We start from the raw sequence: 14,970 nt of genomic DNA, 5'->3' as shown, positions 1-14,970 counted from the left end.
CCTCCTTTGACCTGTGTCAGGTTTGGTGGCATGTCACTTACTTCTTCAAGTAAGTTTTGCATTTCTGCAGCCATCCGTTACCCTGTGTTTGTACACTGTTGTCGTTCTGAGTTTCTTCTGCTTTGGTGGTGGCCTTAACCTCCATGTGCTTCTAGCCCAGGGGTGTTTTTTGTGACATTTTTCTTCCTCTATATCCTGAACACTTTGTGAGCCGGCAGGATCGTTACATTTTCTGAGATCTCTTCTTCCTCTTTGCTTGCAGTATATTAGCTAAGAGCGTCATTTATGATTCTCTTTTTACCATTTTCAGATAAACTAGCTGGCTTTTGTTGTTGTTGTTATATTATCGTGCTGTTTTCATTTTCAGTCACAGCAATATTGATTATTGTTTATTTGTGCTTAAGTGGCACTTAGGAATCCATGCCCTGTGGTGCTTTGTGCCTGTATTTGTTTTGAAGCGCCAAGTATACCTTTGCCTGTGGGCTTTTTGTTTTGGTTCTTGAGTGTCTCTCTCTCTGCTTGTGCTCTGTAAGTAGTGCAGAGCCTCCTGAGGCAGATGATGATCTCAGTCAGCACTAAGGCAGCTCAACACAGCAGCGTGGGGGGAATTTGGTGCAGGTGCTGCCCATATGTGTTGGGTATATGCCTAAAAATGGGAAGGGCGATGTTAAATTTTTTGAACTGTCAGTATATCATTTTCCACAAGGGGTGGAATTTTTTTTTTTGGAGGCTTAGGGGAAGGATGAATTTTGCTCAAGGTTCTCTCGTTTTATTATTATAAGATTTATAGCATCACCAAGCCGCTTGTTTGGACTGATCCCAGACCTGCCATCCCTCATCTACTCAGAGTGCAGAGCTCTCTTCCTCTAGTTTTCCAGCTTTTACTCCAAAGGTGGAAAAAACAGCACTTGAACTATTTTTTCAAAGGGATTAGTTTTTTCAGTCCATACTCCTAAATTAGAAAGTAAAGAATGTTTTAAGGAGACTTGGAGATTTTCATAGTTGTACTCTATGTCCCAGGATAGGGTGTGCAGTTTTAGATCACTCACAGATTTTTACTTGAATTTAACCACCTCATTTCCTGCCTTGTCAAATTCGCTTTGTCTGCCTCAGTTCCCTGCTGCTGCAGGCTTGAAGCTATTGCATTTTGGCCTGGATCTGCCCATCCTGACACTGAAATGAAGGTCTGTGAAGAAAGTGTTCCAGGAACAGTTTATCCTTCGCGAGTTGATACAGAGTCTCTTAGGCAGGGTTGGTTTTTTGGCCTTTTTTCCTTTGGCACTGCTGAGGCCGGATGTCTACCCAGGCGCTCTGAAATGTCTCTGCAGTTGGCTGTCTTTTGGTACCCTGTCTTTTTGGCACTCTGGTGGGTATCCGTGTGGGCTGGGGCCACTGGCCCAGGAGCCCCGCACTTCCATACGGCTGGCCGGCACGATCGCTCCATCCCAACCTTTTCCTGGAGCGCTGGTATCCCAGCCTTTCTGGTTCTGTCCACCGAATCACAAAATATAATTTTCTCTGTCTAGTACCGTGGCTGCTGTGCACAAAAGTGGTTTTTCCTAATTTATCAGGGCGTGTGTCTTCCAGCATGTCTGTTCTTAAAGGACAGAGGGTTTCAGTGTTGTCCATGCTCGCACCACAGTTCTGCAGAGTGTATTTTGTTACAGGTACCTAATTAGCTGTGTTAAGTGCTAGTTCTCAGTAGCTAGTTTTGCTAAATTACTTATTCCACGTATAGGAAAAACAGTAAGCACAACTTCATGGCAATCTGCTTGTGGCCATCCAAGGGAAGGTGTAATGTTTAACTAGTAGTGAGGTTTAAGTGACTGGGGACGAAGTCTAGCCAAATGATTCACATAATTGCAAAGAAGGTTCAGAGTAACAGCATTTCTGGGACTGCCTTTCACTTTCTTAACGTGTTCTGTGGCTGCAGTCACTGAATTGCATCTTGTTCAGTCATTTAGGTTCATATCCTGATTTTCTTCTGGCTCAGAATTTGTGCGTGTTTTGCATTTTGCTGGATTCCTGTTTTGTCCTTGTCTTTTGTAGGCTTGCACAACAGCAGAAACGGAGGCCTAAGGAGAACTGCTCGAAAGGCACGTTCATATTTCTCCTCCCCCTGGTCTACTCTCACTTCCCTCCCTCCCCTTCCCAAATTCCATTAATATTTACAGAACACGAGCCAGTACTTCAGCATTATCCTCAAATTCAGAATGAGATTTTTCTGGCTCTGTCTGCAGCTAATGTGGAAGACAACAGAGGTTAGAAATGCACTTAAAAAAAGGAAAAACAAAAGACCTTTCATATCCAACACAGTGGATGAATTGTGTTAGGTTTAAATAAGCCTAGAAAGAGCTGAACATATGTAAGAAAATATTATATGTAATTCCATTGGAAGACAGGGGAACATAACATTGTTAGCTCATAAAGTAAATGAAAAAAATACTGAGCTTTAATTTACATAAATGCATTTTTACCATTGTCTCTTCAAATTCAGTGCATGTGGGGAAAAAAGTTCTTCAGCTTACTGGTTCATTTACAGGTTAAGCAGTAAAATCAAAGAGTCACATGAAAAATTTTCTCAAACGTGAGAGAGACCTGTGTTGGTAGTTCTGCACCAATAATTTAAAAACTAAGCATTTGTAAGGAGTTATAAATAAACTTTGTACCTTCAGTCCACTTGTAAAGTTTTGCAAATACAGATTTCACAGAAAAACTGAGAAATTGGGAGGGGAATGGAGAGTGAAGAATTCAAATAGCTTTATTTGACCCCAAGCTAGGTATTTTCTTTCATTTCTGTTGCTCAGAGTATTAAATAAGTTCTTAATCTCTGTAAGTTGACTTAAAAAATAAAAAGCCAAAACCAAAGATAAATATTTCTATTCTTCCAAATTGTTTTTATTTTAGTGTTGTTTTATTTGTCAGACAGTATTTGCTGACTTGACTGTAGTCTGCACATGCACTTACTCCTTGGCGACCCTTTCCCGTGACTGTTTCAAGGCTTTCTTTTCCCTGGTCGAAGAGTGGCCAAGGTCTGTTTCCAGTTTGCTTGGGGTTCTGGCTAGTGTTGACCTCAGGCAGTTTGCAGCAGACACTTTAGATAACTGTGAAGCAATTGGATCGTGTCCATCTTGTTATGAGGCCAAGGGTTATTTCAGACCATAGAAGCAGATCTACATCCTTTAAGTGTAGAAGGAATTCATTTGCATGTTCTGTGGGAGTTGATTTGGCAAAGCAACCTGGAGAAGCTGGCTCTGCAGTGAGTGTGTGCTCAAAGGAATCCTCAATCTATCAGGTGGCCCAAAGTATAGAGACACAAAAAAGAGTATTTTTTTCCTTCAGTATGGGTTTTTGAACTTCTGTCCTTCCGTGAAGATGCCAGTACCCACCAGCCTGTCTTTCAGTCTCTAAATTTTTAGGTTTTTAAATAAGAGCTCTCATTTTCTTCTCTGACAGTAGAAGTGAGCTATCTCACTCTTCTGATGAACCTACATTTTCCAGATGAATGAAAATATAGGTTTTTGTCTTTTGTGTGTGTGTGTGTGTGTTTTGTTTGTTTGTTTTTGTTTTTTCCAAAACTGAAACAGTTGGATTGCCTTTTGTTTTACTGGGATAAGCATCCATGGTGATCTGGGGAACAGAGAATGATCTAAAATAAGCCTAGCTGTTTTTCTGTTGTTTATCTGTTTCTTTTTTGCATCTGTCTTAGTATTTATTGCTACCATCTGCATTTCATTTCAGGTTGTCTAATGTCTTATTCTGCATTTTCTGTGCCTATTCTTTTTACGTAGCCTTGAGCTGTAATATCACCATTTGCCTAAAAGAGATCCATTTCTATCTGTAACAAAATGAATTGCATTCATCTGTGTAATTCATTTCTAATGAATGCCTCGCTTCTCATTAAACAGTGATTTACCTTTGTTTTCCTTTTCTACACTGTCAACACAAACCATTCTGAGGTCCTGTGGAGAGATGCTAATTTGAGAAAGCAAAAGTCAATGCAACTGAGCACTCAGAAATGCCATCCTCATTGGCACTTTCAAAAACATCCATGGGACATTTCTGAAATACAGTTTGGAGGTGGATAAGAAGTCTCAAAATGTTTTCTTATTCATAGACCTCCAGTGCACAAATAAAACGCTTCAGAATTTGAATGCATCTCTCCTTGTCAATGTCTTGAACAGGTAGACAGGCTTGTGCTTTTATTAAGACCTTGTTTGCTCTGCAGTAATTTTACAGATCACAGGCACACCTGGGGGGACCATACTCTAGATTCCCTGTCCCCTCTGCAGCTTTTCAGAAATATTAAAATTTTTCAGACTTATTTTTGTATGAGATTCAAAGATTAATATGACCATTTATTGGTTTCATATGTCTCTGAGGGAAAAGGATTAGTAATGTTTACTAATGAAGTAGGGGTCATGTAATGATTTTGATACAGATTTGGTCCACGTGCAGGCTTTGCTGCAATGCCCATTCAATGTGTCTTGCAGCATCCACTTTTCCTGCCCTGATGGTTTCAGAACAGCAGAATCTGCCATGTTTGCAAATAGATCTGTACTGCTCACAGATGATAGATAAAGATGATAGATAAAGTGCAGGGTAAATTACCAAGCTTATTTTTGTTTTAAACCTAAGCAGAATTTGAACTGTAGCAACAGATACTGAATATGAAAATACTGTTGGTAAATATAAAGCAATACGAATGTTTTGTAGGAAGTTGTCTTATTTACAGCATCTTTAACTCTTACTTCAGTGATAGTACTACCTACTTGTTAAAACTTTTGATGACTCTTATAAATTTAGCTTGGCATTTTACAATTATTTACTCTTGTGTTTGGCCAGATCAATCTCCTGTTGAAACTCTAGAATTGTCAGTGGCTATCAGTTGAGTTACACCGTGAATTAATTTGAGGGGATTGAAGCATGGGAAACTTTTTTTTATTTATTTTTTAACTGTTCTTGCCTAAGTCACGTAGCATTTGGAAGTAAGAACACTGATTAATGTAACAATTTTATTTTCAATATACATTTTAGAGGACAAAACTGACCTTGAGAACAGTGTGATGCAGAAGAAAATTAAAATCCCCAAACTCTCTCTCAATCACGTAGAAGAAGCTGGGGAGGTTACAGATTATGGGGAAGAAGATGTGGAGCTTAGACACAGTAAGGTACTGAAGTCTTTCCTTTTTTTCCTTTTCCTCCCCCTCCCTCCTTTTTTTTTTTTTTTCCTTTTTGAAGTTCTTGGGGCATACACAGCTGTTGTAGCTTAAGAATTCCAGGCCTGCTTTTGATCCCATTAAAACATTGTGTTTGTTGTAATTGGGTCAAATTGGGGGTGGGGGGATGGGATATGGGTTTTCAGAAAACTGATTCATTTGCAAACATTTTCCTGTTTATACGGTCTGTGCAGCTTAATTGCCATTTGAGATTTTTTGGAACAATTCTTTCGCTTTGCCCAGAATGCTTTAAAAATGACCAGTTGCATGAATGCTGAGCAGCTTGCAGTGGCACTTGTGACCTATTGTGCTCTGCCTGTTTGGAGTTGGAAGGGGTGCTCTAAGACTTCCCAAATACAGCAGTGGGTGAGAAGACAGACTGATGAGACAGCATCCCTCCATTATTTTTGCCAGTTGCATTTTTAGGTCCAGATGACAGAAACCCACTATGTAACTGTATTTATTTTTCGATATCAAATGATTTCTTTAAAAGTCTGCCAACCTTCAGAATAACATACTGCTCTGTGGCTTCATGTGTTTTGCAGATGCAGGAGTGATACTAGTACGTTTCTTTATGGTGGGCCAGCATTTTTTTTAGAGCATGCGTGGAGCAGGCATAACATCAAATAATCTAATTTTCTGCCACATTACTCATGGATATTGTGATATGGGAATTGATAGTGTCAGCTTCTTGTCTCTAACCTATGAGTTACATTTGCTTTCCTTGCAGTTGCTTGGAAGTCAAATGCTTTTTCCGTATTTGGCCAGTAAAACTTAGTGACTTTTACCCATGCCGTTACATTTTAATACCACTATCCTGGCCCCAGAAAAGATATGCGCTTTAATTTGTAGGGTTTGGATTTTGTTTAGAAGACTGAAGGTAAATTTCTGTTAAGAGTTCAAAGGAGATGAAGCCTCTGCAATGCAGTACTAATATAGAAGGAGTCAGTGAATCAAGGAAATGAGACTAGATGATACATTCTGTCTCCAGCTTCAGTGTTTACAATTCCCTTTCAGTGTGTTCTGATAGTGTTAACTCAGTCACTTGCATCAAGTAGTTGGGTGATGTACTAGAGGAATAGCCAGAGAAGGCTTTGATTTCTAAAGTGTGGGAAGGACAGTCCCTCTGTGCGCAAAACAGCTTTCTGTGGTATGCTCCTTTCATCTCTGATGTTTTTACAGGTGACAAACTTAGCACATAATTGATTGTTTCTCTAACCAGAAAATTCATTGTTGTAGGAAACCTAGATGTTAGGCGTAAACTTTAAAGGAAAAGAGATCCAGATCCAGTATTTTCTTTAAAGAAATTATCTTTGTGTATGGAATCAAGTGACCTATATACACTCAGCTTGCTTGCAAGTGTTTCACAAATGCAGAAACAAAGGCCTTTAACAGCCTCAGAAGTTCATATATGCATTAAGCTGAATTACGCGTGCATGATAGTTAAGAGGTCTGTCTCCATAAAAATCTGTTAGGCAGAACATTTTTGCAGGCGGTCTGTCTTGCCTTTTTTTTGAAAGAAAAAGAATATAAACGGTTCACAAATCTGTAGAATTTAACTTGTATTAAATCTTACTCCTCTTCTAATTTATTTATTTTTATTGTAACATGCAGAGGCAAGATGGGAGGAAACAAAGTGAAGGTACACACAAAAGCATCGAAGCAGTTGTTGCTCGCCTTGAAAAACAAAATGGGATGAGTCTCAGTAATACTTCCAGCCCTGAGGAGGCTTTTATGGAGACTTCAGAAGGGATGAACAACATGGACGATGCTGTAGTTCCTCGGATTCTCTATGAAGAATTGCTGAGGAGTTACCAACAGCAGCAAGAAGAAATGAGACACATTCAACAGGAGCTTGAGAGAACGCGGAGACAGCTTGTGCAACAGGCAAAGAAGCTAAAGGAGTATGGGGCACTCGTGTCAGAAATGAAAGAGCTCAGAGACTTGAACAGGAGACTCCAGGATGTACTGCTTCTAAGACTAGGTAGTGGTAAGTGCCGGACTTAAATGGGACGAGTTTTAATGAATTTTGCAAGTGTGATCAATAGTAATGGAAACATTTTTGAAGAATAGCAGTGGTTGTTAAACTGGACACTGAATGTTAAAAGGGTTTTCTGCTATGGCTGTACAATATATGTCGAATTTGTATGATCTGTATGTCTGGGTTTTTCTTTAATAATAGTAGAGGTCTTTGTGCTGGTTTGGTTGAATCAGAGTTCCGTTTTAAGCAGCTGTATTTTAACAGGTCTCTGAACTCCCAGTATATGCTGAAAAAGATAATAAAGTTTCATCTGCAAAATATGCCAATATGTTCCAGTTTTAAAAAGAAGAAAGAAAAGGCAGTGCAATGAATATTTGGGCTAAAAAGTTTTATTCCTTTCAGTTAGGGATTTTGTTTTTTGTTATGTGACTGTGTTACCTTCCATTTTATGCCCCCTCTTCCCATTAGTAGTACATTGGAATGTGATATACACCTGGGCTTTTTAGCAGTGGCTTTAAACAGCCGTGCTATTTGAAAAATAGTGGATTGTTAAAGAATAATTTAAAAACCATTCTATATTAGTGTCCCATTATCAACACTTGTTACAAAATACAGGTTTGTGTAATTTGGATTTAAAATTTAAATATCTTGAATCAATTGCTAATTTGTTTTGGTTTATAACAATTATTTAACGGTTATGTTGGAATAAATGGGAAAAAAGACAAAATAAAAATTTCATCATTTTCATTGAAGATGGTACCGTGGAATACCTTCAAATATTTTACTGATTTATATTTGTTTGCTGTTAGAACGTGGTACTGTTGTGTTGAAGGAGATTTGCTTGGTGACTGAAACTTGGTTAAAATTTATGCATCCAAACTTAGCATGCTGTGTCTTAGTCTGCGTTTGTGTATCTGGAAAATTAGTTTTTGCATGTAAATTGGATATTGGCTCTTCTACTTGACTTGAACAAATGCATGCAATGCATGGGGGTCCGAATTCCATTCATGTACAAACCTGAACCCGAGAGAGCATGTGCCTGTGCTGTAGCATGCGTTAAGGTGTGTCTGCAAATTTGGAGCCAGGTTCTCAAAGTAGCTGCTGAAGATTTAAACTGGGTATTTGATTGTGAGTGCTCATCATTGTTACGCTGTGCATAATTAAAATGTCATTACTTATTATAAACATTATAGTTAACTTTTTAAATAAAACTAAATAGGCAGGATTTCCACAGTCTGCAAAACACAATGTGGTTGGCAGTAGATTCCAGTGAGCTTTCTAAAAATTTTCCTTGGATGGAGAGATGTTTCTTCATCTGCAAGTAGTTAGCTAGAATTTATGTGAATGGAGCACCAGCCAGATGTTAGTAGGCAATGGGGCTGAACAGTGTAAAATACCAATTTGACTTGACAGCAATTTGAGTGGTGAGACCAGCAATGAAATGAAGGCAGCTTCTGAATTCTGTCTTGTTTCTTTCACTTTAAGAAAGGAGGGATGCATTTTTACTTGAGCCAAGTCAAGAAAGCTTAGAAGAAAAAAAAATATTGAAAAAGCACTGAAAAAAAATCTGAATCTTCGCTCCAAGTATTGGTCCAGATTTTCAATTGTATCAGTCTGCCACCTGCTTTACAGTTGAAGATACATCTTTATTCCATTGAAGACAAGTTCTTTTAATTTAATCACATACCTGGGCGAATATGAATTATCAGTAACTTCCAGAAATTCCTTGTAATAATTATTTGTAACTTTAAAACATTATGGAGGTGGGTTCTGTCCTGAATCCCTTTGGAGCTTGATGGAACTTTTCATGGACAACAAAGTTAGAATTTGGTCGTGTGGGCTGTGTCGTGTGTGTGTGTTATGTGATGATTCGATGTACTAACTGCTGTTAATTCTATTGCCTTTCCTTGTAGCCTCATAGTGAAACAACCCAGTTCTAGAGAGATCAGTACAAAATTCTGGAAAGATTAGACAGGGAGACATCTTCAGCAAGTTATTAATTAGAGAGTCTGATGACAGTCTGAAAAAGTGCTAATTTTAATCAAGAAATAGATATATAAAGACTTGTTTAGTCTTCCTTACATTACAGTTTTATAAATGAGGTATATTTGAGTATGTGAATAATCTGTGAAAATTGTTCAGAAAATATATTACATCCTGAATTTATCTTCAGTTGTTGTGGTGATCTCTTAAACCTAGAGTTTCAAATTACGTGTAATTTATGTTACGCTTTACTTCTAGCTGGCTGGACTTAATGCAAACTAATTGCATTTCTGTTTCACCTTGGAGACTTCTGATTTCTTTGCATGAGATGACAGCTGGTTTGTGCTGATGAATTGCAGCTGTGGGAAACGCGTGCCTGTTGCCATTTTAAACTTGCAGATCAAATATAGAACACCCTCTTGAGCTAACATTCAGTCAAGTATTCAGTCTTCTAATTTCCCATCAATATGTTGATTTCAGTGAGAAGTTAGAAGTCAGCGTATTCTGCTCCAGACCTAGCCCTTCATCTCTGCTACTAGAACTTGAGCCACTCGGGTGGAAAGAGTGGGGTTCTTCATCTTTCATGTGGTGACACTGAATTGCTGTTTGCTTTAAAGAGCCTTGAAAACAGCTATGGCAAATGACAGTAGTGATTTCACTACTGATCCATAGGGTAATATTGAAGATTTTTTTTATGATTTTGGTATACTGTTGCCCAACAGATCACTTCCTGGAGGACACAGGCATTTGACCAGGGCTCTAGGCCTCAGCGCGGTGAGGGGAAATGGCTGAGAGTAGTGGAAGAGGTTACGGTATCCCTCGCCCAAACTTCATGAAGAACGTGCACAGCCAAAGTCTCTTTTTCCCTTGCCTACTTTGAGATCAGGAAGCCTTGTGATCATAGGCCTTTTCTGTTTTCTTTCCTCTGTTGCACCTGAAAATGCACTAATTTGCCCTGTTTGTACTAATAGATAATGAGGTGATTTAGAGAATTATGTCAATGACTCTTTCCTGTAGGCCTAATTTTAAATAGTCCTTAGACTACAGAAGATAAGAATTTCAAAAACTTTTAGAAGTAGGGGGTCTCAAAGTACGACATGTACAGTTTACTATGATTGTACATGACCAGAAATTGTGAAGTTGTAGCAGGGATAATGTTTTGATGTAGTTTTCTCTCTGATACATACTGCATTTCTGCATTGCATTGCTAAGAATTAACATTGCTTTAGAGCCTGAGAGTGTATGCAGCTTCATTCAGTCACAAAGTAGTTATTTTTATCAAGGTCTTTTCAGTGATGTAGTTTACAGAGTTTTGGGACTGACAACAGGATAGGGAGAATGAAATGGTATTTGTGTCGTACCACACGCGTAAGGAATTACTATTATTCAGCTTCTCTAGGTTTGTTTGGCTTTTTGATGAGGAAAAAAAAAGGCCGCATTTCTGTCTAGTAAGAGTACAGTAAATATTGTTTATAAAATATTACCACTTCTTAGACTCCTGTTGTTTTCATACAAATCCTGGTAGGCCGTGTTAGCTCAAGAGGTGTTAAAGAGAAGCCTTCTGCCTCTTCTTACAACGTTTAAAGTTGGTGGCCTCTCAGGGAAACTTTACAATCAGAAGGAGAAGGATTTTTGCAATAAAACATTTGTGTCCTTGTTGTATTTTGAAGAACTGTCTTCATTTTGTCATGATCCATATGTAATAAGTATGTTATAAGTACTAGTACTCTGTTCTGGTGAGGCCTCACCTGGAGTACTGTGTTCAGTTTTGGGTTCCTCCCTACAAGAAAGACATTGAGGCCCTGGAGTGTGTCTACAGAAGGGCTACAAGGCTGGTGAAGGGCCTGGAGCACAAGTCCTGTGAGAAGCGGCAGAGGAAAATGGGGTTGTTTAGTCTGGAGAAGAGGAGGCTCAGGGGAGACTTTATTGCTCTCTACAGCTGCCTGAAAGAAAGGTGTGGGGAGTTGGGGGTTGGCCTCTTCTCACAGATAAGTAAGTAATAGGACTAGAGGAAATGGCCTCAAGTTGTTCCTGGGGAGGTTTAGGTTGGAAATTAGGAGACATTTCTTCTCAGAAATTATTAAATACTAATATATCAGTCAAGCATTGGAACAGGTTGCCAAAGGTGGAGTCACCATCCCTGGGGGTGTTTAAGGAAAGGTTGGACGTGGTGCTTAGGGGACATGGTTTAGTGGGTGATATTGGTAGTAGGGTTATGGTTGGACTGGATGATCTTGAAGGTCTTTTCCAACCTTTATGATTCTATGATTATTGTTAAGCCTGCTTTTTATGTCCCTGCCCATTCATCTCTTTACAATAAGATGCAGAGCATGAAGTTTCAAAGAGAGAACTTGAAGTATGGTGTATGGTAAATCAGGCACACAACATCCAATAGCACAAAGGCAATAATGCAGGTTGTATGTCTTTTTATGTCTAATTCACAACATGTGGGGCTGAAAATGAAGTCTGCAGAAGTTAGTGAAAGCAGCCTACCTAGTTAGAGGTAGATTTCCGTTTGGGAAGAAGAATCAGCAGAGTATTAATGAAGAAAATTTAAGGGCTTTCTGCTGGTGATTTCTAAGCTGTAAAGCATGAATTGTTGTAGAGGTCTTTCTGACCTGTTAGAGCTATGGTTACTGGGGACTTTAATCAGCTATTTTTCTTGGGGAACTCTGGAAACCAAATCCCAGCTCTGTCAATATATTACTATAAACACACAGTGAAAAACCTAAATAGTAGGTAAAAATATTTAACCTGAGATAACTGTTTCCTCCTAGGAAGAAAGTGATTATGCTTAGGTATCTTCCTCAACGTTTTTCAAAGTGTAAGAATAATGTACTTGAAGAAAGCTCAAAATAGTGCTCTGTTGAAGAATGTGCTCTTAAAGGAAGAGCTAAAAGTTCACTTCTCCATCTAAGTTCACACTGGCAGTTATGTCACTGCATCTGCCAACGCAAAGATTTGTGCACAGACTCTGGATGGTTCAATCAATCAAAAATTTTTCCCCATCTGACTCATTTTAGCAGTCTCAAGCACAGAAATTTCAGTTTGTTTCAAGTTTCAGTCTCACTGTTCTATATGCATGAGAGTTCAGGTGCTTGTTAAGGTTACTATGAAATTGCAATGCAAATGGTCTGTTTTCTGCAATTCTTCAGTTGCGCCATGGTTGCATTGTGTATGGCTCTTAAGACACTCGGTAGCTCTGCTGTGTGGTCGTGCGAGTTGCCCAGGCAATTTCTAGTTGTTCCTCAGCATCAAGTGGCAGTCATTCGAGAACATTTAGCTAGCTACGTAGGTGCAGAATAAGCTATAGGATAAATGTCAAATACCAACAATGAAGGAAACACTGATATGACTGTGTACTAATCTGTGAATGAAACTGCATGAAGTAGGAGGAATGAATACTTTGGTTCTTCCAGGCACAGGAATTATTTAAGATGCGTGACTCAAGAGATGAGTTCTGGTGCCAGGCTGACTTGCAGAGTTAGATCAATTCAGGGCTCGGCTGGTGCATGATGGTGACGTGCTGATTGAATTGTTGAATATATGCAATACCTGGTACAGTGTAGTTCTTACACGTGGGTGAGTTTATCCTTATAGCTGTTGGAAGGGGGTAATGATTGTGGTGTCCAGGCCCTGAGCTGGCAACTTGGCTGTATTAGTGAACCATCCTCCTGCCTGGAACCTCAGCTGCTGTTGGAGCTTAGGGACATCAAGAGACAAGGGTAGGCTTGGGGCTGGAGCTGGTTCGGAGCTTTTGGTTTAGCTGCTGCAATGAATGGAATGATGAAATCCAGTTCACAAATTATTTTATTTTATTCTTCTGCCTTTCTAGGAACGCTTTGTCAATTTGACCTGGAAAAGAAAAGATGATGACTGACAAAATAATTATCCTCTTTTGAAGCCTCAAGCATATGATTAACATTATTCTATTACTTAAGCTGTGCTTAATTTTGGTTGATTACTTTAAAAATAAAAATCGGTGTGGTGGATAGATTGGACAATCAAAATTCTAATTTGTGCTGGTTTTGTTTTTTTTTAACTTTGAATAATCTTTCTATGCATGATACTATAGCATAAATAGCCTAAGCCGGTTTCCTTTGTACTATTGCTGTAGATCCTCACTATTTTTAATACATCTGTTATATCTAAAGAGACTTCAAATTTCTACAAAATACATAATGCTACATGGATAACTTATATAATTATCTCAGTAAATTATGTAGGTTTCTACATAACTGTATAGTAATTCTTATTTGGAGAATTACTGTTGTTCTTTCTGATTTTTAAATTCAGTGCCATTGTAGCACAATATCGATAGTGTGCCTTGAAGCAATCTTATCCATATCTCTAATTGTCCTTACATTTTGAGAATAAAATTAAACATTTAAATATAAACTAAAAATTTTAATCTATATAAGACAGTTACTTATCCTGCTTTTACTTGTTGATGTTCTCAAGTAGGATTTTGGTTTGGGCTCTTTCTAACTTTACAATGACTTTGACTACTGTGATATTTTATGCTAACCACGGGTGATGAAATAATTGATTTCATGTTCTCTGGGATAGCAGACAGCTCTCTTTTCTTAACTGTCTAGGACCTGCCATTGAGCTTGAAAAAGTAAAACCAGAAACAATTGAGCCTGAACCTGAGGTACAGAAGACCTTCAGTGAGGAAGCAAATACATCAACATATTATCCTGCCCCTGTTCCAGTAATGGACAAGTATATTCTCGAGAATGGAAAGGTATTTTATATTAAATTCAGCATGAATAGTTTGTAAATGTCCTTCAGGTGATTTTCGTGTGGAATTTTCTTACTCCTGGGGGTTTTGCATGGTTGCAGTTTGTACAAACTTTCTCAGTTTTTGCGAAGGTACACTGTTATGCTGAGAAAAATGAAGGAATTGCACAAATATGAACAGCACTGAAAATTATGCTCAGTGATGAGAGCATTTAATGCTGTGCGACACAAGGGATATGATGATTAAGTATGCATGCACTAGCATGTTTGCATAGTCTTCAGTTGGTGACATACGTAAATCCATTGAATATATACCAAAGTTGGTAACATACATTGTAAAGTTACGTTAGTCTGTTTAACAGAAATACCTTTTTTCTTAAAAGGTCTTTAATATTTTTAGTGAGCGGTACTCATACTGCAGAGAAACCTTCATGCTTTGGTTGAAGTACAACAGCTAATCATGAACTCCGGGATGAAAATGGATACCCTTGGATATGGTGGGAGCATTGCCATTGAGTTGAGCTGAAGTAGTTTTATTTTCCAGATGCTTTTATAAAGTTGATGAAATACCGTCTAGGTGCAGTGTGCCAGCACCTGACTGATAGTTTTTCAGACTTTAGCATGTTTAAGACATTATCTGCTCATCCACAGAGGCCTGCTTTTATAGCTGTTGCCATTATGATTAAATTAACATTATATTTCTTTTACAAAACCATATGTCCTTAAGAATTGTCTATGCAGATCCTGTCTCTTAGGATATGTATGCATTCAGTACCATAATCTGAGAACCCTTTAGAAGGAAATGTCCATTTCAGCCTTGACACGGAGCTGAATTTAGTGATGGAATAGCATGAAATACTACGTTTTCAGATCTGCATTAGGAGATTGACTGCACAAGTGCCTGTCTTTCCTAAAGATGATTCAACGTAATTGTCGAGGACAAAATGTATATGACAAATGGTATAATTTTGGCAGTTTGACAGGTATTTGGTTTAGATAGCTTTTCTTGCCTAATATATTTAACATACATCATTTGCTTTTTTT

General features: G+C 38.4%; 1 protein-coding gene across 9 annotated transcripts in view; it reads left to right on the top strand.

Moving 5' to 3' along the window:
- Positions 1-14,970, top strand: part of LOC106033024 (AGBL carboxypeptidase 4) — a 924,726-nt gene that overhangs the window by 560,925 nt on the left and 348,831 nt on the right. For 5 of the 9 annotated variants that reach the window (XM_048062128.2, XM_048062125.2, XM_048062123.2 and 2 more), the window contains 3 exons: positions 5,038-5,171; positions 6,834-7,209; positions 13,782-13,930. The exons of 1 other annotated variant lie outside the window; for it this stretch is intronic. In XM_048062128.2, the coding sequence (XP_047918085.1) occupies positions 5,038-5,171; positions 6,834-7,209; positions 13,782-13,930 (659 nt within the window). Of the gene's footprint in view, positions 1-2,049; positions 2,097-5,037; positions 5,172-6,833; positions 7,210-13,781; positions 13,931-14,970 lie in introns of all 9 variants that reach the window. 3 more of the 9 variants (XM_067001689.1, XM_048062126.2, XM_067001690.1) reach the window with 3 other exon arrangements.

Source organism: Anser cygnoides, chromosome 8, assembly GCF_040182565.1.
Source record: "Anser cygnoides isolate HZ-2024a breed goose chromosome 8, Taihu_goose_T2T_genome, whole genome shotgun sequence".
Lineage (NCBI taxonomy): Eukaryota > Metazoa > Chordata > Aves > Anseriformes > Anatidae > Anser > Anser cygnoides.
This window is presented reverse-complemented; position numbering and strand designations above follow the sequence as displayed.